At 38.5% G+C, this 23,822-nt stretch overlaps 1 protein-coding gene and 1 pseudogene across 15 annotated transcripts in view; one reads left to right on the forward strand and one right to left on the reverse strand.

Annotated features, from left to right (window-relative positions):
• TSGA10 (testis specific 10) overlaps positions 1-23,822 on the forward strand; it is a 106,628-nt gene that overhangs the window by 619 nt on the left and 82,187 nt on the right. For 3 of the 15 annotated variants that reach the window (XM_073791053.1, XM_073791050.1, XM_073791055.1), the window contains exons 1-3: positions 8,729-9,083; positions 11,878-12,006; positions 21,912-22,127. In XM_073791053.1, coding sequence (XP_073647154.1) covers positions 8,988-9,083; positions 11,878-12,006; positions 21,912-22,127 — 441 coding nt within the window. In that variant the 5' untranslated portion in view covers positions 8,729-8,987. The other 12 variants (XM_073791049.1, XM_073791054.1, XM_019931181.3 and 9 more) reach the window with 9 other exon arrangements.
• LOC101335279 (large ribosomal subunit protein uL13 pseudogene) lies at positions 5,912-6,541 on the reverse strand (annotated as a pseudogene).

Here is a 23,822-nt window from a genome sequence, read left to right on the forward strand (position 1 = left end):
AGCGCGGGGATGCGCCGTGTTGGGGTAAAAAGCATCTCCTGGGCCAGAAGGCCTCTGAGAGGGCAGGTGCAGGGGGCGGGTGTGGTGGGTGTTCGGGGCTGAGGGCGACCCCTGAGGTGGGTATTGGCTGCTGGAGCCGCTGTTAGGGGCGGTAGCCGGCGGAGTTGCGGTCCAGGGAAGCCCGCCAGGAGCAAACTTTGCCCGTGTTGTCGTTTCTCGGGAGCTTAGGGTTGAGTCCAGTTCCTATGGTGACCGCCTCGCTGCCTACCGCGGCTCTCCGCTTGGTCGTTGCGGGGATTGTTCTGTTTAGAAACGCTCTGGAGTGGAGCTGAGGAATTTGGAAGCGAGAGATTTGGGAGTTCAACCTGGCTCTTCCTGACTCCCAGCCTCTCACTTTTAAGCCACTTTATAGACTTGGCGAGGTGAAGGGCCGAGACTACGTAGTCAATTGCATGAAAATCTCATATAATTACAGTAGAAATTATACACCAGAAGGGCAGGGTACGCTGGCTTTCCTTGGAAAAAGTACTTGAGGTTTAAATTGAATAACTGCGGCGATCAGGGAGCTGATACCTAAACACGCATAGGAATACACTTTTTTTTTTCTTTAAATAAAGTCAAGGATAGCGATTTCAGGAAACGTTACATAGATGACACAGGGTCTCTGTGTTTGTTTTCCTTTTTCCATTTAAGGCCATTATATCTCACGATATTCGTTGTTTTAAATTTCCTCTAGTGGTTTTCAAAATTTCAAGCACACTTTTTTTTTTTGTTTTTTCCTAACCTGTAAGGAAATAAATAGAAGAATAATCGGGTTGCAACTAGAAGAAAATAGTTTAGTTATAACTATGAAAGGAAAGGGTTACATTGCTCAGATCTGCCTCCAGGATAAAACTGATTTTTGTTTGTATGTTAATTGATGAATGAGCTAAGCCATTTAGTCTTAATTAGTGGGTAGTAACTAGGAAGGTACATTAATTATATATTTATTTTAAACAGTATACAGTTTAGCATTATTTAATGGCAGCTTCCAAAATAAATCTTGTTTACCTTATGAAAAAAATCACTGCTTATGGCCCAACAGATGTAGACATTCTCTGACCTGTCTGTCTTCTTCTTCAGGTGCTTCTTTTTCCATTTGTTTTAGGATTATTTGCTTTTTTTTTTTTTTTTTTTTTTTTTTTTTGCCGTACGCGGGCCTCTCACTGCTGTGGCCTCTCCCGTTGCGGAGCACAGGCACTGGACACGCAGGCCCAGCGGTCATGTCTCACGGGCCCAGCCGCCAGCGGTCATGGCTCACGGGCCCAGCCGCTCTGCGGCATGTGGGATCTTCCCGGACCGGGGCACAAACCCGTGTCCCCTGCATCGGCAGGCGGACTCTCAACCACTGCGCCACCAGGGAAGCCCTACGATCACTTGCTTTTAAAAGTACTCCACATACAGAGGCAGTTAGAGCAGGTGTTGTTATTCATTCCCTTTTCCCATCACATGCTCCTCCTTGTTCCCTTTCATGACTTCTATGATAGCCACTTCCTTGCTTTTCCTTGTAGTTTCACCATCTTTGTATGTGACCATGCACTTCCTAGTTTGGCTTGTTTTTGAACTTTAGGTAGATGGGATTGTACTAAGTTTTCCTTTGTATTTTGCAAAGTTTGCTGTTGTAACAGTGTTACTCAACATTGTTTTTACGATTGATCCTTTTTATTGCTTGTAGTTAGTTTGTTGTTTGGTGTTCCATTGTAAGAGTATACCACAATTTACCTACTGTTGGTGGACACTAGGGTTTCTATGTTTTTTGGTGAATATGAGGAACACTGCTGTGAATTTTCTTGTACACATACCCCATGATAATCTCTTGAAGTGTGCTGGTTGGTAAGGTAGTTCTGTTTGTCTTAGTTATGCTATTTATGTCAGTCTGTATTAAATTCCTTTGGTTCTGAAAAGCCTCTTGACAACAACTCTTTGACCCCCTTCTTATGTTTCCAAGAGGAACTGATAAATGATTCTTCTCCTAAGGCCATTGTTTTATGCTCCTTAAAAAGGGCAAGTTATTTCTTCACGGTACAGTCTGGATTGACGAGAACTGAGGAGCTTTGGTTTGGATGGAGTGACTGGAGAGATTATTTCTTTTTAAGAAAGGTTAAACAAGTGACCTTACTGTTTTGTTTGAAGTGAATTTCCAAAACATATATTCACTTATTTTTTATAAATACAGAACCCACCTCAAAATTATTCATAAAATTTTATGTGGTTTTCTACATCCTTCTCTTAGTGAAGCTATTGCCTCCTACTTCAAAGTGTCTTTCAGTCTAAACTTTTGGAGACAGTTTTCTAAAAAGAAAACAAGTTGACCTTTTGTGGAACCAGATTTCAAAATCCTATATAAGATACTCCAGTATTTTCAATTATTCTATCAAAATATTCAGTAGACGTTTGTTGAGCACATATTATATTTTGCTCAGCACTGATGATACTTTTTAGCATGTGATTCCAACTCCTGTTTCACTGAAAAATTAAAATTCTGCCAGGCAGGAACTTCTTCAGATTTCTACCCCTTCTTATCTAAATCGTTACCTGACCTTGCTTTTTTCTGTCTTGTCTCAAAGGACAGTGCGCACCCTTTACCTGGGTTTTCTCTTACTAGCTTATTGGCCTTTCTCCTTTAGTTAACATTAACCCATGTCTTAGGAATCGTCATTGTGTTTATACTGGTAAGAATTTTTAACCTGGAGTACAAGAAATTTGGGGAGTTCTTGAACCCCCTGGAATTGTTTTTAAAGTTTTGTATGTGTTTGCATTTTCCTGGGGTAACGACCTAGGGCTTTTGCTTAATTCTGAAAGGGGTCCTTGATATAGAGGAAATTAAGAAGCAAGTTTTTCTCCTCTTCTGTTGGCCCTTCAACAACCCTGGTCTTTTCCCAAATTTTGTTCTTTCTTCTCACAATCATGCTTTGTAAAAGAAATCTACACTTCCTATTTCTTTTTCTTCACTACTCATTCATTTGTTCGTCCTCCTACCATTGAAACTACCTTGTTTGAATCATCAAAATTCATTATTTGGGAAATGTTTTATTGAGTACCAACTTTGTGCTGGGCACTCTTCTAGGCATTAGGGATATAACAGTGACTGGACAAGAGCCTAGATCACTTGGAGCTTACATTTGGTGGGGGGTGACGAACAATAAACAAATGAAGAAATAAGTGATATAATTTCAAATAGTGTTAAGTGTGATAACCTAATGGGCGAGTGAGTAGGAGAGAGGCTACTTTAGGTAAGAGGTTGGGGAGGATGCTCTGATATTTCAGCCAAATTGCCAAGGGTAAGAAGGAGCCATTCATGTCAAGGGCTTGGGGGTGAGAATGTTCCTGACGGAGGGAAAGCAAGGGAGGAGGCCTCAGAGTGGAATGAGATTGGCACAGTAGAGGAACAGAAAGAAAACCAATAAACCTGGGGGGTGAACAAAGAAGAGAGTAGTAGGTTTATTTAGGGAAGTGAAGGCAGGGGCCAAATCATGTAGGACCTTAAAAAGTTTGACTTTTTTTAAGAAAATTGAAATCGTATCAAGTATCTCTTCCGACCACAACGCTATCAGACTACATATCAATTACAGGAAAAAAGACTGTAAGAAATACAAACGCATGGAGGCTAAACAATGCACTACCAAATAACCAAGAGATCACTGCAGAAACCAAAGAGGAAACGAAAAAAATACCTAGAAACAAATGACAATGAAAACACAACAACCCAAAACCTATGGGAGGCAGCAAAAGCAGTTCTAAGAGGGAAGTTTATAGCAATACAATCCTACCTCAAGAGACAAGAAACATCTCAAATAAACAACCTAACCTTACACCTAGAGCAATTAGAGAAAGAAGAACAAAAAAACCCCCAAAGTTAGCAGAAGGAAAGAAATCATAAAGATCAGATCAGAAATAAATGAATAAGAAATGAGGGAAACAATAGCAAAGATCAGTAAAACTAAAAGCTGGTTCTTTGAGAAGATAAACAAAATTGATAAAACATTAGCCAGACTCATCAAGAAAAAGAGGGAGAGGACTCAAATCAATAAAATTAGAAATGAAAAAGGAGAAGTTACATCAGACACTGAAGAAATACAAAGCATCCTAAGAGACTACTACAAGCAACTCTATGCCAGTAAAATGGACAACCTGGAAGAAATGGACAAATTCTTAGCAAGGTATAGCCTTTTAAGACTGAACCAGGAAGAAATAGAAAATATGAACAGACCAATCACAAGTAATGAAATGGAAACTGTGATTAAAAATCTTCCAACAAACAAAAGTCCAGGACCAGATGGCTTTACAGGTGAATTCTATCAAACATTTAGAGAAGAGCTAACACCGATCCTTCTCAAACTGTTCCAAAATATAGCAGAGGGAGGAACACTCCCAAACTCATTCTACAAGACCACCATCACCCTGATATCAAAACCAGACAAAGATGTCATAAAAAAAGAAAACTACAGGCCAATATCACTGATGAACATAGATACAAAAGTTCACAATAAAATACTAGCAAACAGAATCCAACAGCACATTAAAAGGTTCATACACCATGATCAAGTGGGGTTTATCCCAGGAATGCAAGGGTTCTTCAATATATGCAAATCATTCAACGTGATACACCATATTAACAAACTGAAGAATAAAAACCATACGATAATCTCAATAGATGCAGAAAAAGCTTTTGACAAAATTCAACATCCATTTATGATAAAAACTCTGCAGAAAGTAGGCATAGAGGGAACCTATCTAAACATGTAATAAGGCCATATATGACAAACCCACAGTCAACATCATTCTCAATGGTGAAAAACTGAAAGCATTTCCTTTAAGATCAGGAACAAGACAAGGTTGCCCACTCTCACCACTGTTATTCAACATAGTTTTGGAAGTTTTAGCCACAGCAATCAAAGAAGAAAAAGAAGTAAACGGAATCCAAATTGGAAAAGAAGAAGTAAAACTGTCACTGTTTGCAGAAGACATGATACTATAAATAGAGAATCAAAAAGGTGCTACCAGAAAACTACTAGAGCTAATCAATGAATTTGGTAGAGTAGCAGGATACAAAATTAATGCACAGAAATCTCTTGCATTCCTATAAACTAATGATGAAAAATCTGAAAAAGAAATTAAGGAAACACTCCCATTTACCATTGCAACAAAAAGATAAAATACCTAGGAATAAACCTACCTACAGAGACAAAAGACCTGTATGCAGAAAACTATAAGACACTGATGAGAGAAATTAAAGATGATACCAACAGATGGAGAGTTATACTGTGTTCTTGGATTGGAAGAATCAACATTGTGAAAAAGACTATACTACCCAAAGCAATCTGCAGATTCAATGCAATCCCTATCAAACTACCAAAGTCATTTTTCACAGAATTAGAACAAAAAATTTCACAATTTGTATGGAAACACAAAAGACCCCAAATAGCCAGAGCAATCTTGAGAAAGAAAAACAGAGCTGGAGGAGTCAGGCTCCCAGACTTCAGACTATACTACAAAGCTACAGTAATCAAGACAGTATGGTTCTGGCACAAAAACAGAAATAGAGATCAATCGAACAGGATAGAAAGCCCAGAGATAAACCAATGCACATATGGTCACCTCATCTTTGATAAAGGAGGCAAGAGTATACAGTGGAGGAAAGACTGCCTCTTCAATAAGTGGTGCTGGGAAAACTGGACAGCTACATGTAAAAGAATGAAGTTAGAACACTTCCTAACACCATACACAAAAATAAACTCAAAATGGATTAAAGACCTAAATGTAAGGCCAGACACTATAAAACTCTTAAAGGAAAACATAGGCAGAACACTCTGACATAAATCACAGCAAGATTCTTTTTCTTCTTTTTTTTTTTTTTAAATTAAGAATAAACAGTCAATTTTATTGGGCTCAGACTAAGAATCCATGGGTTTTGAGGACCTCTGTGAATTTGTCAATTTTCTTCTCTGTGTTCTTTTCAGCCTGCTTCCATAGCCTCGTGAGCTGCTTCTTTTTCCAGTAGTGGATCTTGGCCTTCTCCTTTCTCTTCTCCTCAAGGGTGGCTGTTACTGCCTGGTACTTCCAGCCAACCTGATGAGCCAGGGACCCTAGGTAGGCAAACTTCCACATAGGCTTCAGATGCACAACCTTGAGGGCTGTAGGAACCACCATCCTCTTTTTCTTGTCATAGGGTGGCAGGATCCCATCAAACGCCTTGAGGCAGTTTAGAGCGGCCTGGCCTTGATTGGTCTTATGGGACAGCATGCCTTGCACTGTCTGCCAGAAGATGCGGCTGGGGGCTCAGAAGTGGTAGGGGGCTGTGGGAGAGGTTGGTGTTCATCCGCTTACAGAGGAATGCCAGGTACTTCAACTTGTTTCTATAGAAATTGCCAGAAATGTTGATGCCCTCACAGCACATAACCACCACCTTTTGACCCAGAAGCACCTGCTCGGCCATCATGGCCACCAGGCAGCCCAGGAGATGGCCTTGGCCATCAAGAACCAGGACCTGCCCCTCTGCCATCTTTGGCAGCTGCCTCCAAGATGCTTTTTGACCCACCTCCTAGAGAAATGGAAATAAAAACAAAAATAAACAAATGGGACCTAATGAAGCCTAAAAGCTTTTGCACAGCAAAGGAAAACAAAAACAAGATGAAAAGACAACCCTCAGAATGGGAGAAAATATTTGCAAATGAAGCAGCTGACAAAGGATTAATCTCCAAAATATACAAGCAGCGCAATATCAAAAAAACAAACAACCCAATCCAAAAATGGGCAGAAGACCTAAATAGACATTTCTCCAAAGAAGAAATACAGATTGCCAACAAACACATGAAAAGATGCTCAACATCACTAATCATTAGAGAAATGCAAATCAAAACTACAGTGATGTATCACCTCACACTGGTCAGAATGGCCATCATCAAGAAATCTACAAAAAATAAATGCTGGAGAGGGTGTGGAGAAAAGGGAACCACCGTCTTGCAGTGTTGGTGGGAATGTAAATTGATACAGCCACTATGGAGAACAGTATGGAGGTTCCTTGAAAAACTAAAAATAGAACTACCATATGACCCAGCAATCCCACTACTGGGTATATACCCTGAGAAAACCATAATTCAAAAGAGTCATGTACCACAACATTCATTACAGTACTACTTACAATAGCCAGGACATGGAAGCAACCCAAGTGTCCATCGACAGATGAATGGATAAAGAAGATGTGGCACATATATACAGTGGACTATTACTCAGCCATAAAAAGAAACAAAATTGAGTTATTTGTAGTAAAGTGGATGGACCTAGAGACTGTCATACAGAGTGAAGTAAGTCAGAAAGAGAAAAACAAATACCGTATGCTAACACATATATATGGAACCTAAAAAAAAAATGGTTTTGATGAACCTAGGGGCAGGACAGGAATAACTACGCAGACATAAAGAATGGACTTGAGGATGCGGAGACGGGGAAGGGTAAGCTGAGATGAAGTGAGTGGCATGGACATATATACACTACCAAACGAAAAATAGATAGCTACTGGGAAGCAGCTGCATAGCACAGGGAGATCAGCTTGGTGTTTTGTGATCACCTAGAGAGGTGGGATAAGGAGGGTGGGAGGGAGAAGCAAAAGGGAGGGGATATGAGGATATACGTATGCATATAGCTGATTCACTTTGTTATACAGCAGAAACTAACACAACGCTGTAAAGCAATTATACTCCAATAAAGATGTTAAAGGAAAAAAGAAAAAAAATATATGAGCTACCTTTGTAGGCTAGAGATTAAAGTAAAAAAAAAAGTTTGACTTTTATTCTGATTTCAGTGCGAAGCCATTGGAGTGTTTTGAGCAGGATCTCATTATTTTAAAATGATTGTTTTGATTTCAGTTTGGAAAACAGGTTGCAGGGAGCAGCAGTAGAAGGAAAAAGGCCAGTTAGGAGACAATTGCAGTAATCCATGTGGGAGATGATGGTGACTTGAACCAAGTAGGTGATAATAAAAGTGTACAGAAGTGGATGATGGATTGGGGATATATTTTGGAGGTAGATCCAAAGGGCTTGTTGATGGATTTGATGAGGTTCAGGAAAAGAGGAAACAAAGACAACGCCTTGGTTTTTGACTTTGATCACTGCACAAATGACAGTGACATGGGAAAGACTGGGAAGGAACATGGTGGAGGCAGGGTTGAGAGTAGAAGTGCAGGTGGGGGAATTGAGGTCTGTTTTTTTTTTTTTTTTGTGGTACGCGGGCCTCTCACTGTTGTGGCCTCTCCCATTGCGGAGCACAGGCTCTGGACGCGTAGGCTCAGCGGCTGTGGCTCACGGGCCTAGCCGCTCCGCAGCATGTGGGATCCTCCCGGACCGGGGCACGAACCCATGTCCCCTGCATCGGCAGGTGGACTCTCAACCACTGCGCCACCAGGGAAGCCCAAGAGGCCTGTTTTAACATGTTAAGTTGTGATGGCTTTGGACATCCAATAAACAATATAATGTGTTAAGTGCTCCAGTAGGGATATGTTCATAGTTTGGAGGGAACATGGAAAATATATGCTAAGTCTTTGGGGGGAAGTAGAAGTCCGAAATACTTTTTTGTAGTCCTGTATTCCCTTAGCATACATGTATGTGGCACGAATCATACTGTACTGTAATTTCTGATTTGTTTTGGACTTCCCTAGATTCATTGAGGCTTGAAATTGTAAGTTTTTTGTTTTTATTTTATTTTATTTATTTTATATTGGCTGCATTGGGTCTTTGTTGCTGCACGTGGGCTTTTCTCTGGTTGCGGTGAGTGGGGGCTACTCTTCGTTGCGGTGCGCAGGCTTCTTGTTGTGGTGGCTTCTCTTGTTGGGAACACGGGCTCTACGTGCGCAGGCTTCAGTAGTTGTGGCACACGGGCTCAGTAGTTGTGGCTCGCGGGCTCTAGAATGCAGGCTCAGTAGTTGTGGCGCACGGGCTTAGTTGCTCCACAGCATGTGGGATCTTCCTGGACCAGGGCTCGAACCTGTGTCTCCTGCATTGGCAGGTGGATTCTTAACCACTGTGCCACCAGGGAAGCCCCTTGAAATTGTAAGTTTTTATTTGTTTTCTATCTTTCTAGCTTCCCAATCTAATATTGGTTCATCCTTATCCTAACTGTTTATAAATTTGTTTGGTAAGTGAATAAATGTTACAATCTGATAGTATGAACTGAAACAGTGATAGTAGTGATGGAAGAAATGTGTTTGAGAGAGATTTTAGTGAAAAGATCAGTAGGACATGACGGCCAATTAAATAAGTTGAGTCAGTGAGAGGAATTAGTAATAATAGTAATTGTAAATAATAATAATATATATATAGCAGTTATTATTTATTGCCAGGCAGTGTTCTAAGTGCTTTACATATAATAACTCATTTAATCCTCACAACAACTCTATGAGGCAAGTACTGTTTTCATCTCTATTTTAGAGATGAGGAAGCCATGGCCAGAGAAGTAACTTGCCTGTGGTCATGCAGCTAAGAAGGGGCAGAACAGGCATTATGAACGGAAGCAGTCTGAGGCTAAAGAACACGCTCTTAACCACTATGCTGTGTTGCTTGCCTGTTGAGAATGATTGTGATTCTAGCTTGGGTGTTTATGATGACAATTTGCTGCTTACAAAGTACTTTACTTGCGTTCTCTGAGATCTGTACAGGAACACAAGTTCCATTCAAAGCTCCATCTAGAGATCACTGGAAGGTGGAAGATATTCAGGTAGCCTGAGGTGGAGAAACTGGCATGCCAGGCATGGGCATTTCAGATACACTGATTTCTCTCCCTTTTTATTGCCTCCAAAGTTAGTGTAGGGAAAGTCGCAGCTCTAATATGATGGCTCACAATTGTCAGGTAGACTCTTGGTCTCTCTATACTTCTGATTTCTAGACTAGACTGATAGTAAACGTGACTGTTCATTTTACCAAAAAGAAGAGGGAAGGTTCCATTTTATCTGCTTCATTATCAACCTCTACAAATTTGTATTGACGCCTTCCTGTTAGCCAAAGAACTGTGCAGATTGATGGAATAGAGAGCTCTAGGATATTATTTGTTAAGATCTGTGTGAGGAAGACATATCCAGAAAAAGTAAATAGCTACATAAGTTGTTCTATTACCAAGATATTTGGATGTCTCAATGCAGAGGTGATCACCGTTCGATGGAGAAGACAGAGAAAACCTCCTAGAGAATATGGAATTCAAGCTGAGCCTTAGAAGTGTCTTTACTTCAGTGGAGAAAAGAGTGAGGGCAAAGCTCATGAACAAAAGATAATATGTTTCTGAATGTATGTATAAAGAAGGTGTAGAATAGTTTGTCTTTAATAGAGGGGTTCTTGGAGGTGTCAAGTAGGAGGTAAATTTGAAGAAGTAGGAAGGGACCAAATTATGAAGAACTCTGTATGCTAGGCAGGTTTAGATTTTAGGTCCTTGCTATTCAAGGTATAGTCTGTGTGCTAGCCAAATAGGGATCACTGAGCAGCTTTTTAGAAATGCAGTATTTCAGACCTACTGTGAGTAATGATCTCATTTTAACAAGATTCCCAAATGATTCGTATGTTTACTAAAATTTGAAAAGTACTGCTATAGTGAGGAGTCATTTGATTCAGTTATACTTAGTCACATGTTTATAACTAGGAACACATTTTTCAACAGAAACTATGTAAGAAATGGTAGTTAGGATTTCAGCCTAACCCATAAAGGCCTAAAACGATTCATAGTTAGAAATGCTGTGTGAGATCTAATGCTGAAGTTCCAGGAGAGGCAGGAATTGCTGGACTGGAGAACAGAAAAAGCAGATTTGTGTCTTGTTTAGGGAAAGGGAAAAAGGGAAATAAACCTGTCGGACTGTTAAGGACTGGGTTGTACAGGGCGTTAACACAAGGTCAGTGATCCTGAGCCTTAATTTCCCAAGCACTAGATTTTGGAGCATAGCATCTGTGTTGCTTTGCTTGTAGCAAATTCTCTCTTAACGTAATGGTAGCCTTGATTCAGAGAAAGAAAAATTATTTCCTTAAATTATACAGTTTCTAAGATACATAGTCAAGTAAAAAAAGCACAGTGAAGAGTAGTATGTGTAGTATGCTAAAGTGAGAAATCTTTTAACACTGTTACTTTGCACATGTGCAAATATGTATGTAGAAAAATTCTGAGAAATGGAATTATTTGTAAAGAAGCTATGTGCATTTGTAATGTTGCTAGATTTACCCAGTTGTTCTCCATAAATACTGTGTCAATTTACACTGCCACAGAATGCTAATTTATATATCCAACTTTATGATTTTGCCAATGTGATGGTTAAAAAATGGTATCCCAGTGTTGTTTTAATTTGTATTCCTCCAAATGGTGAGATTGAATATCTTTAAATCTATTTAAAAGCCATTTCTGTGAAATATCCATATTCTTGGCCAATTTTTATATTAGGGTATTTCTTTTCCTTTTTTTAATTATAGGAATTATTTATATATTAGGGATATATACCCTTTGTGATATGGGTAGCAAACCTTTTTGTTAATATACAAAAATAACAATAAACAGGTAGCTAGTGAACATCATAGCCCTGGAAGTAGACCACTTAATTTGCTGCTGACCCATATTCCCTTAGATAGAGTGGAGTATGTCTTTTTTGAAAAGCATGTTCAATACTATAGTTTCATATTTGGAAAACACACAGAAGTTTTATAATATAAAGTTTTAAGAAAATAAACGTTGATGAAGTCCTTTTAGCTGGTGGAACAGGTTAAAAACAATTTTTTAATTGAATGTTGTTAATTTTCAAAATTATGATTGTTGTGGGAAATCACAAAGCTGTTTTAAACCTGACTGTCTCTATATTATTCCCATTCCTTCCACTAGGTTACCACCAAAGAAAATGATTTTGATCTAGGGGCTCCAGTTTCTGAAGCTGAAAAACACCAGAATATTCTCCAGCTAGAACAAGAAGTGAGAAATCAAGACAAATTCATTTCTTCACTGAAGTTACAGGTTACATTTAATTTCTCTGCATATTTCCCTAAATTAATTTGGGATGGGGGCCTATATTAAAATAAGATAGAGAATAAATACCAATTCAGTGCTCATTTAAATTGTATGGGTCTAAAATCATTCCATTTTTATCTTAACCATTTTGAAACACATAGATTCAGAGTTAGTGAGTGAAAACTATATCCCAGGTGTTGTATCAGATGCTTTCAAGTACATAATCTTACTTAATCATCCCAACTTTGTGAAATTGTGATGTTATTTCCATTTTACCAATGTGGAAGCCCAAGTTCCAAGAGGCTAAAGAATTATGATATTTGACTAATGAGTGACAGAGCTAGGATTTCTCTGAACTCCCACATTAGCTAGAATTTGAATCCAGTTCTCTGAACTCCCAAGTTCATTATTGTTTCTGTTCTCCTGGTGTCTGACCTGTGGTATAGCTATTAATAAAGGCTATTAAAAGAAACTTCCTCTTCTAGGAAAATGGAGTAGACTTACTTTTCCTTACTCTTCCCAATAAGTACAGCTAAAAACCCTGAATATTATGTATAAAACAAGCATAAGAACACTCTGAAAGGTGGGAAGAAGGAAGACTGGCTAGAGACCTCAGCACACAATGAATGTTAGGACATGTTAGGGAGTTCCTGGTTTTTCTTTTTGTTCCATATATCCCAGGCAGAGTACTGGAAAAACTGGCAACCAGAAATCATGGGTGCAGATTTATAAAGGTCTCAGAAAAGCCATCCCTTTCTAGCTGAAGGACTAGAAATTGGGCAATCTAGCAAGGCAGATTACTCTTAGACAAGAACTGCCCATTTTAAGCAGACACCAGGGAAAAAAACTAGCTCCATTCCTGCCAGCAAAGGCTAAGAGCCCAGACATCCACCCTTCTCATGCTATAACAAAGAACCTCATCCTTCCCTCATCCCCCCACCCTGCCCCACAAGGCCCCCATCCCACCAGGGTGGTATCAAAGAAGGCTGAGTGGGGAACCAAGACTTTTGTGTCATTCAGGAAGTAAGGAAGTCCCCAACCCCATATTGTCAGCAGAGACCACATGGGGAGCCAAGAAGTCCACTGCCACCTGGTAGTAAGAGGTGCCCCATTTCCTCTTTGCTGGGATGATATCAGAAGAGACCTAATGCGGAGTCAGAACCTTTACCACCCTCCAACAGTAACAAGTCCACCCACCCACAGTGGCAGTGGAGGATACATGGGAGCGGTAATAAGGAGCCTCCATTCTTCCAGCTCTGGTGATATCAGCAGAGGCCTGGTGGGGAGCCCGAAGTCCCATCCCTGCCTAGCCGTCACGAGGAGCCCCACCCTTCCCAGGTGTCACAGGAGGCCTAGTGGAGAAATTGGGCTTTTACTCCCATCCAACAGTAACAAGGCAGTGTCCCCCTTTTCTTGCTGGAGCGGTGTCACAGGAAGCCTACTGAAAGATAAGAGTCGGTGTCTTAGACTATGAGGTCTCAATAAAAAAAAAGGAAAAAACACTCCTCATCCCCAAAATCAGGAAGATTTCAACCTCTATGAGAAAAGACAATCAAGAGATGCCAATACAGAAATGAATCAAATATGACAATTATCTGACAAGGATTTTAAATTAGCCATCATATAAATGCTTCAACAAGTAATTTTGAGCATGCTTGAAACAAACAGATAAAGTACAGCCAAGTGGAATTTTGGTAGCAAACAGGCTGTTGGAAATAAAAGATATAAAGTAGAGGCAAGTGGAATTTTGGTAGCAAACAAGCTGTTCTTCAGTAGGTGAATAGAATAAACAAACTGTGGTATGTAATAGAATATTATTCACTGATTAAAAGACATGAGCTATCAAGCCATAAAAAGACATGAAGGAACCTTGAAAGGATATTGTGAGGTGAAAAAAGCCAATCTGAAAAGGTTACATACTCTGTGATTCCAACTATACGAGCTTCTGGGAAAGACAAAACATAGAGACATTAGAAGATCACTGGTTGCCAGGGATTTGGAGGGAGGAAGGGGTGAAGGGAGCACAGGGGATTTTTAGGGCAGTGAAACTATCCTGTATACAGTAATGATGGATACATGTCACTGTACATTTGTAAAAACCCACAGAATCAACAACCCTAAGAGTGAACCCTAATTAAACTCTGGATTTTAGTTAATAATAATGTATAATGTTGGCTCATCAATTGTGACCAATGTACCACACTAAAACAAGATGTAAATAAGGAGAAACTGGGGTGAGTTGGAGGGGGGAGAAGGGGTATGTGGGAACTCTCTGTACTTACTGGTCAATTTTTCTGTAAACCTAAAACTGCTCTAAAAAAAAGTAAGTTCTATTAAAAAATACATGGGAGAAAAGACTTCCAAATTATGTATCTGATAAGGGATTAATATCCAGAATATATAAAGAAATCCTATAACTCAACAACAAAAACCCCCAAAACAATGCAATTCAAAAATGGCAAAAAACTTGAATAGATGTTTCTCCAGAGAAGATATACAGATGGCCAATAAACATGAAAAGATGCTCAACATCACCAGTCATTAAGGAAATGCAAATCAAAACCACAATGAGATGTCACTTCACACCAATCAGGACCACTATTATCAAAAAGCAGAAAATAACAAGTGTTGGTGAGGATGTGGAGAATCTGGAGCTCTTGTGCATTGCTAATGTAAAATGGTTTAAGCATAGTACAAAATTTTGGCAATTCCTCAAAAAGTTAAGTATAGAATTACCATGTGATCCAGCTATTCCACTCCTAGGAATATCCCCCAAAGATTAAAAGCAGGGACTCAAACAGATACTTGTACACCAATGTTCATAACAGCATTATTTATGATAGCCAAGAGGTGGAAACAACTCAGATTCCATTGCTAGATGAATGGATAAACAAAATGGGGTATGTACAAACAATGGAACATTATTCAACCTTAATTCTGAAAGGAGACTACAAGATGGAAGAGCCCTGAAAACAGTGTGCTAATTGAAATAAGCCAGGCACAGAAGGACAAATATTGTATGATTCCACTTATATGAGGTAGGAAAATTCATAGATAATTATTTAATGGGTACAGAGTTTCAGTTTGTGATGATGAAAAAGTTCTGGAAATGGATATGGGATGGTTGCACAATGTTGTGAGTGTACTTAATGCCATTGAATTTTACATTTAAAAATGGTTAGAGTGGTAAATTTTATGATGTTCTATTTTACCACAATAAAAAAGTTTAAAAAAATACAGTAACTGAGATTAAAAACTCAGTGTTCTCAAACAAAAACATGAAGAGGAGGAGAAAAGAATGAATCAGTGAACATGAAGATAGAAATAAAGAAATTACCTGATCTGAACAATAGAGAGAAAATAGATTGAAAAAATGTGAACAGAGGCTCAGGGACAGGTGGGAATATAACAAAAGATCTACATTTGGATTGTTGGAGTCCCAGAAAGAGAGGTAAGAGAAGGTGGGGCTGAAAAAATATTCAAAGAAATAATGGCTACATAGTCCCCAAATTTGGCAAAAGACATAAACAAATGAAAGAAGGTGAGTGAAAAGCTACCAGGAGTCTCCCAAAGAAATCTACACTGAGACACTTCATATTCAAACTGAAAACTAAAGACAAAAAAAATCCTGAAAGAAACAATTCATTATTTATGGGGGAGCACCAATTCAAATGGCAGCAGGTCTGGAAATGAGATCAGAAGGAAGTGGCACAACATTTTTCAAGTGTTGGAAGAAAAGAACTGTCAACCCAGTGCATATTCTGTATTTAGAAAAGTATGAAGGGAAAAGTAAGAAATGAAGGGAAAATTAAGATATTCTCAGATGAAGAAAACTGAGAATTTGTTGCCAGCAAAGCTACCCTAAAAGAATATCTAAAGGAATTTCTCTAACAAGGAAGGAAGTGGTAAAAGGAGTAGTCTTGGAAGAACAGGAAGGAAGGAGGAACAACATATAGAGCAAAAATATGGGTAAACGTGATCGAATTTCCTTTTCTACTTTTCTAAATTATGTTTGTCGAATGTAGTTCTCAGTGCATGTAGAGGAAATATTTAAGAATTATTTTATTAATAAAGGAGGGTAGAGGGACGTAAAGGGAGGTAAGGTCTCTGCACTTCACTTGAACTGGTAAAATGTAGGCTGTGATAACTTATGAACATACAATGAAACACCTAGAGCAACCACTAAAAATCTGTAAAAAGAGTTATACTCAGAATTGCTATGGATACCTCAAACTGGAATTCTAAAAAATGTTCAAGAAACCCAGAGGAAAGTGGGTAAAACAAAACAGAAAGAAAAATTTAAAAAAAAAACAAAACAGAAAACAACAGGGGCTTCCCTGGTGGTGCAGTGGTTGAGAGTCCGCCTGCCAATGCAGGGGACCTGGGTTCGTGCCCCGGTCGGGGAAGATCCCACATGCCGCGGAGCGGCTGGATCTGTGAGCCATGGCCGCTGAGCCTGCGCGTGCGGAGCCTGTGCTCCACAACGGGAGAGGCCACAACAGTGAGAGGCCCGCGTACTCAAAAAAAAAAAAAAAAAAAAAAAAAAAACAAACAGAAAACAACAGAAAAGTCACACTTGAATCTTAACATAAAAATAAGTACATTAAATACATGTAATCTAAATACACCAATTAGAAGCTAGAAATTGGCAGAGTGTATTAAAAAACCATGACCTAGCATTATGCTGTCTATAAGAAATTCACTTCAAATATAATGATATAGCTAGGTTGAAAGGCATTCAGACCCAAATGAAGAAATAAAACTATCCCTGTTTATAGATGACATGATCTTCTTCCTGGAAAATCTCATACCATCTACAGTGTAAAAACTAGAACTAATAAATGAGTTCAAAAGGTCAGAATACAACACAAACATACTGTATTTTTGTTTTAAATGTATTTATTTATTTATTTTTTGGCTGCGTTGGGTCTTTGTTGCTGTGCGCAGGCTTTCTTTAGTTGCGGTGAGCGGGGGCTATTCTTCGTTGCAGTGCACGGGCTTCTCATTGCAGTGGCTTCTCTTGTTGCAGAGCACGGGCTCTAGGTGCCTGGGCTTCAGGAGTTGTGGCTCGCGGGCTCTGGAGCACAGGTTCAGTAGTTGTGGCACACGGGCTTAGTTGCTCCGCGGCATGTGGGATCTTCCCGGATCAGGGCTCGAACCCGTGTCCCCTGCACTGGCAGGCGGATTCTTAACCACTGCACCACCAGGGAAGCCCTGTATTTTTGTATATTATCAATTAACCTGTAGAAATCTAAATTAAAAATTACATGCCATTTACAATCACTCAAATAGGAAATGGAATCCTTAGATGTAAATCTAACAAAATAAGTATGAACTCACATTCTGAAAACTACAAAATGCTAATAAGAGAAATCTAAGAAGATCTAAACAAATATTCAGGGATTGGTAGCCTCAACATAGTAAGATATCAATTCTCTCCAAATCTGTATCCAAGTTTAATACGATTCCCATCAAAATCCCAGCAAAGAACAATTTTGAAAAAGACCAAAGTGGAAAGAGTCATTCTCCTTGATTTAAAAACTTAATATACAGCTACAGTAATCATGACTGTATGGTATTGCTAGAGGGACAGACATAGATCAGTGATACAGAATAGAGAATCCAGAAATAGCCTTACACGAATACAGCCAAATGATTTTTGACAGAGGTGCAAATGCAATCTGATGAAGAAAGGTAGTCTTTTCAACAAAATGTGCTGGAGCAATTTGATATCTTTTAGGAACAAAAATGAGCCTAGACCTAAACCTCACACCTTATACAAAAATTAACTCAGAATAGATCATAGATTTAAATGTAAAACATAAAACTATGAAAGTTTGAAAAGGTAACATAGGAACAAATCTTCAGGACCTTGGGCTTGCTGAAGAGTTCTTAGACATGACAGCAAAAGTGTGATTCATAAAAGAGACAATTGATAATTTGAATTTCATCAAGATTTAAGTCTTTTGCTTTGTGAAAGACCCTGTTAATAGGATGAAAAGATAAGCTACAACCCCTGTTTCTGTCAAAGGAATCGTATCTAGAACATGTGGAGAACTCTCACAACTCAACAGTAAAAAGCAAACAATCCAGTTAGAAAATGAACAAAGAATATAAAGACATATTTCACAGGAGGATGTATTGTTGACAAATAAAAAGATGTTCATCTTTTCTAAACATCAGGGAAATACAAATTAAGACCATGATGAGATAACAATGCACACCGTTAAGAACAGTTAAAATAAAAAATAGTCATGATACCAAATGCTGGCAAGGATGAGGAGAAACTGGATCACTGATACATTCCTGGTGGGAATGGGGAATGGTACAGCTACTCTGGAAAATAGTTTAGTTCTTAAAAAACTAAACATACATTTACCATACAGCCCAGCAATTGCACTCTTGGGAATTTATTCCAGAGAAATGAAAACTATGTCCACTCAAAAACCTGTATACAGTTATACAGTTGTTCATAGCAGCTTTATTTGTTATAGTCCCAAACTGGAAACATCTAAAACTTCCCTTAATTGGTGAATTATTAAACAAACCGCGGTAATCCATACCATGAAATATTATTCAGCAATAAGAAGGAACGAACTGTTGATCCACTTAACAACTTAGATGTCAGGGGCACTGTGCTCAGTGAAAAAGCCACCGTCAACAGATAGCATACTGTGATCTCTATCACATGATTCTATTTATGTAACATTCTCAAAATGGCAAAATTATTATAGAGATCAGTGGTTGCTAAGAGTTAAGGGTGGGGAGGGAAGGCTGTGACTATACAGGAGTAACGGGAGGGTGATCTTTGTGGTGATGGAATAGTTCTGTGTCTTATTGAGGTGGTAGTTACAGCAATTTACACGTGATAAAATGGTATAGAACAATAGGCACACGTTGTAGCAATGTCAAATCTCTGGGTTTGATATTTTACTGTAATTTAAGATGTAACTGTTTGGGGAAACCAGGTTAAAGGCACATGAACCTCTGTACTACGTTTGCAACTTCCTGTGAACCTTTAGTTATTTCAAAATAAAAAGTTTTTTTTTTTTGCAAGTTTTTTTTTTAATAAAAGCTACTTTTTGAGTACCTATTGTCTGCCAAAAATTTTACTTGAACTTTTATATCTCTCTAACTACACCCTGAAAATTGTAGGTATTCTCTCCATTTAACAGATGAAACTCAAGAAGCTTCAATTTATTTTTTTCTGAAGTCAGATGCATCTCTTAGGATCAAGAAAATATGGTAAATTGTCCGAGGTTAAGTGACTGGTGAGGAACTGCAGCAGGATTTAAACCTGTCTGCCTCAGTCCAAAGCCCACATCTTTTGTAACCTCCTCCTCTAAAGTACTTGTGTCTTGGAATTAAGTAAAAGTGGGGCTTGATGTCAAGGTGAGGGAAGTGTTCATTTATTTATTTATAATGTATTTGTTTTATTCATTTAATAATTGAGCATCATGTGCTAGATATATAATAAATGATACAGAAAGGAGAGGTATGTTGATACAGAAATTAGAGACATGATCCCTTTAAAGTCGCTTAGGACTTAGTGGAAGGGACAGGGAAACAAATGATTATAACACATCTTATAAAATACTAAGATAAAAATATATAAGAAGCTGTATGGGAGCCCAGAGAGGAAAAGCATGTAACCTTTCCTGGTGGGAGGTCAGGAAACATTTTTAGCATGTTCTTGTTGCTCAGAGACGTGGCACTGTTGAAGCCATGAACAAAGACAAAAAGATAAATTGAAGTTTGTTTATCCCTATAGTTAAAAAAAATGCTAGTAATGAAAAGAGGTAATAAGAGTGCGGGAAAGTAAAGAAACAGTGAAAGCATGGATAAGAAGAGCAAACAGGAAATCATTGCATGGTTTCTGTACTAGTTGCTAGAGGTGAGCTGCAGATTTCTTTAAAATTACTACAGGCAAAAGCAACAAGGAAATTGTAAAGTAATTCACGGTACAAAGAATAAAAACAAACCAGGTATACAAAAGAAGCACATGTTTTTCTAAAATTGAGACCTGAGCGAAGTTTTCCCTGAGGATTCTTTTTTTCTTTTGTGATACGCGGGCCTCTCACTGTTGTGGCCTCTCCGGCTGCGGAGCACAGGCTCTGGACGCTCAGGCTCAGTGGCCATGGCTCACGGGCCTAGCCGCTCCGCGGCATGTGGGATCCTCCCGGACCGGGGCACGAACCCGTGTCCCCTGCATCAGCAGGCGGACTCTCAACCACTGCGCCACCAGGGAAGCCCCCTGAGGATTCTTATAGAGAGGGTTCTGTGATATAGTATATAACATTTTCAATAAATTTCCTAACAGGTTTTAAAATGAGTTTAGCAAGTTTCTTACAGCATGTCTAGAGCTTAGGTGTATATTGGAGATGGTGGAGAGGGCTTGGACAGGGCAGTAGGCCTGGGACCACAAATGGTATTTGTTCATCTTATTCTCAGTGTAATGAAGCACCATAAGGCTACAGGAATTACTTCAAATTTGCATTTTCAAAGAATTTTTAGCTGTAGTTGGGAGAATGCCAAAAAAGAAGAGAGTAAGAGGTATTGCTGAAATTCAGCCTGGTTGTGATAAAAGGCTCAACTACAGAAATAAGTGCATTTACAGTTTGCCTTTTTGCTTTTTAAAAAAATCCTTCAAGCTTTTTTTTGTCTCCTGGTTTTGACAATTTAAACTCTTTTCCTGTAAATCTCACAAGTTGGTGTGCCTTACAAAATACCAAAGTGAGAATTGGATTAAAGTAATGGCTTTTATTGTGCTTCTTGAGTATAATAAATGTCATTGTGGTATAGTTATATATAATTCATGACCTTTAGGATATTTCTTTATATAGTGACAAATAATAAAGTTTATATTTTTAAAGAAAACTTTGTTGATTTTGATGGTTTGGAAAGAGCTCTCTCTAGTTACTTGAAAAGGGCAAGGTTACAGCAAAAATAATGTTAGAACTAAGAATAATGTTACATAAGAGATTTAGCAATTTTAGATGCTCTTTAAAGACCAAGACTGTTTTTTTCTTCTGTCTTTTCACATCTTGCACACACAGTGCCTTGAATATAATAGGTGCTCAATAAATATTTGTTAAATATACAGTGAGAGACAAATCCTGTGGAAAAGGGCTTTGTGCCACTCCTTTATCTCAGATATTTCTCTTACGGCACTTAATATACTGTATATGTATTTCCACAAGTAAACAATACATTCTCTGAGGCAGATAGCTAACCTATCTTTGTATCTGTTGAATTTAACATAGTTCTTGACGTATTATCATTATTCAATCGGTATAACATATCTTTTTTCCTTTAAAGGCATTTGGATACCTTCGTGATAGAAAAGGCCCTTTTCTTCATCCATTGATGGTTTGATAGTGGGCTAGGAAAGAAAGCTGTGGTCCTCCGCATAAGTCAGCAGATACTTGATTGATTTGGTATTTAGCTTAGTCAAGTAAGTTACTGATATGTTCAAAAGGACTTTTCTAAAGAGTTAACATATTTTGATGACAGTAGTTAGAAACTTAATTCTAAAGAATGCCTAATTGATGATATTAATTATTTAAATTAAATAATTTCAAGACTGGTTTCTTTTCTGCAGATATAAATATTTGGCAATTTTTCTAATAGTTTTGTTAAATATCAACACTAAGTGTTTTTTTTTGTTATTAAGCTGTAAATTGTTTTGAGAATTATAGCTATAAACCTTTAAATTTTCACTTAGTATATTTTTTTCAGATAGGTAACACAGTCACATGGTACAAAATTCAGAAAGTAAAAAAAGATATATAGTTAAGTCTCCTTGCCAGGGAAGCAAACCTCCCTTCCTGAATCTAGTCACCTAGTTGTTCTCCTCAGAGGGAAGCTAAGGAAATAGTTTAATTTGATGATTTTCTTTCTACTTGTAACAGATTGAAGATCTCAAACAGACAAATCATGGCTTGGAAGAATGTGTTAGGAAACTCTTGGATGGTAAGGAGGTGGTAAGCAGTCAAATAGAGGATTTAACCAGCCACAATGAGCATCTTTGTCAAGAACTGATTAAAATTGACCAACTAGCAGAGCAACTAGAAAAAGAGAAAAAGTCTGTGGTGGATACTGCCAACAAGGAACTTGAAGAAGCAAAGGTATTAGATTGATCACTGATCAGGTTTTTTTTTTAATTGAGGTATAATTGACATATAACATTATATTAGTGTACAACTAGTGTACAATTATATTCAGGTGTACAACATAATAATTCAATATTTGTATGTATTGTGAAATGATCACCACAAGTCTAGGTAACATCCAACTACTGATCAGGATTTTAATTCTACTTTAAACATCATATAGTTATTAATGCAGTGGAAAAAGTGGCATTCTCATTTACATCATTTGAAAGTTTTTTAGATTTGACATTGTAATTAAATGTTTATTCTAAGGATTAAATTGTTTTGTGTTTCACATTTTATTTCTTTTAAAAATTTTTACCCAAAAATTTTCCTAAGTAATATGTAGTCATAGTAAAAACTCAAAGCAATGGGAATGTTCTGTATATAGAACATTTCTCTTTCTCCCTAATCCTTTTTTCCTCTGCAGAGGTATCTACCAACAAGTATATATATATATATTTCCATTCTTCTTTTCTGTTTTCACACATACACAATTTATTATAATTATATAATTATAATTTACACATTCACACTTTTAAAAAAGGTGGGTTTTTTTTAACCAAAGCTTTTAAATTTCTATGTAGTCAAATTTGTCAATCTTTACTGAATTCTGAGTTTTGATCTTTTATTTTTTGAGGTCCCACCCCCTTTTAAAACATTTGAATGAGACTTCCCTGGTGGCGCAGTGGTTAAAAATCCACCTGCCAGTGCAGGGGACACAGGTTTGATCCCTGGCCCGGGAAGATCCCATATGCTGCAGAGCAACTAAGCCCGTGTGTCACAACTACTGGGCCTGCGCTCTAGAGCCCACAAGCCACAACTACTGAGCCCGTGTGCCTCAACTACTGAAGCCCTTGGGCCTAGAGCCCATGCTCCACAAGAGAAGCCACTGCACTGAGAAACCTGCACACCGCAATGAAGAATAGCCCCTGCTCACCGCAAGTAGAGAAAGCCCACACGCGCAGCAACAAAGACCTAATGCAGCAAAAATAAATAAAATAAATAAAAATTTAAAAATATATATTTGAATAGACTTTATTATTTTAGAGCAGTTTTAGGTTCATAACAACGTGAAGCAGAAGGTAACAGAGATTTCCCATATACTCCCTGCCCCCACACATGCCTAGTCTCCCCCATTATCCACAATCCCCCACCAAAGTGGCACATTTGTTACATTTTATGATAAAGAATTGACATATTGGGACTTCCTTGGTGGCACAGTGGTTAAGAATCCGCCTGCCAATGCAGGGGACACAGGTTCGAGCCCTGGTCTGGGAAGATCCCACATGCTGCGGAGCAACTAAGCCCATGCATCACAACTACTGAGCCTGCACTCTAGAGCCTGCAAGCCACAACCACTGAGCCCATGTGCCACAACTACTGAAGCCTGTGTGCCTAGAGCCCATGCTCCACGACAAGAGAAGCCACTGCAATGAGAAGCCCGCTCACCACAACAAAGAGTAGCCCCCGCTCGCCACAACTAGAGAAAGCCCGTGCACAGCAACGAAGACCCAATGCAACCAAAAATAAATAAATAAATAGATAAATAAATTTATTAAAAAAAAGAATTGACATATCATGATCACCCAGAGTCCATAGTTTACATTAGGGTTCACTCTTGGTGTTGTACATGCTATGGATTTGAACAAATGTAAAATGACATGTACC

The sequence above is a fragment of the Tursiops truncatus genome, chromosome 14 (genome assembly GCF_011762595.2).
Source record: "Tursiops truncatus isolate mTurTru1 chromosome 14, mTurTru1.mat.Y, whole genome shotgun sequence".
Lineage (NCBI taxonomy): Eukaryota > Metazoa > Chordata > Mammalia > Artiodactyla > Delphinidae > Tursiops > Tursiops truncatus.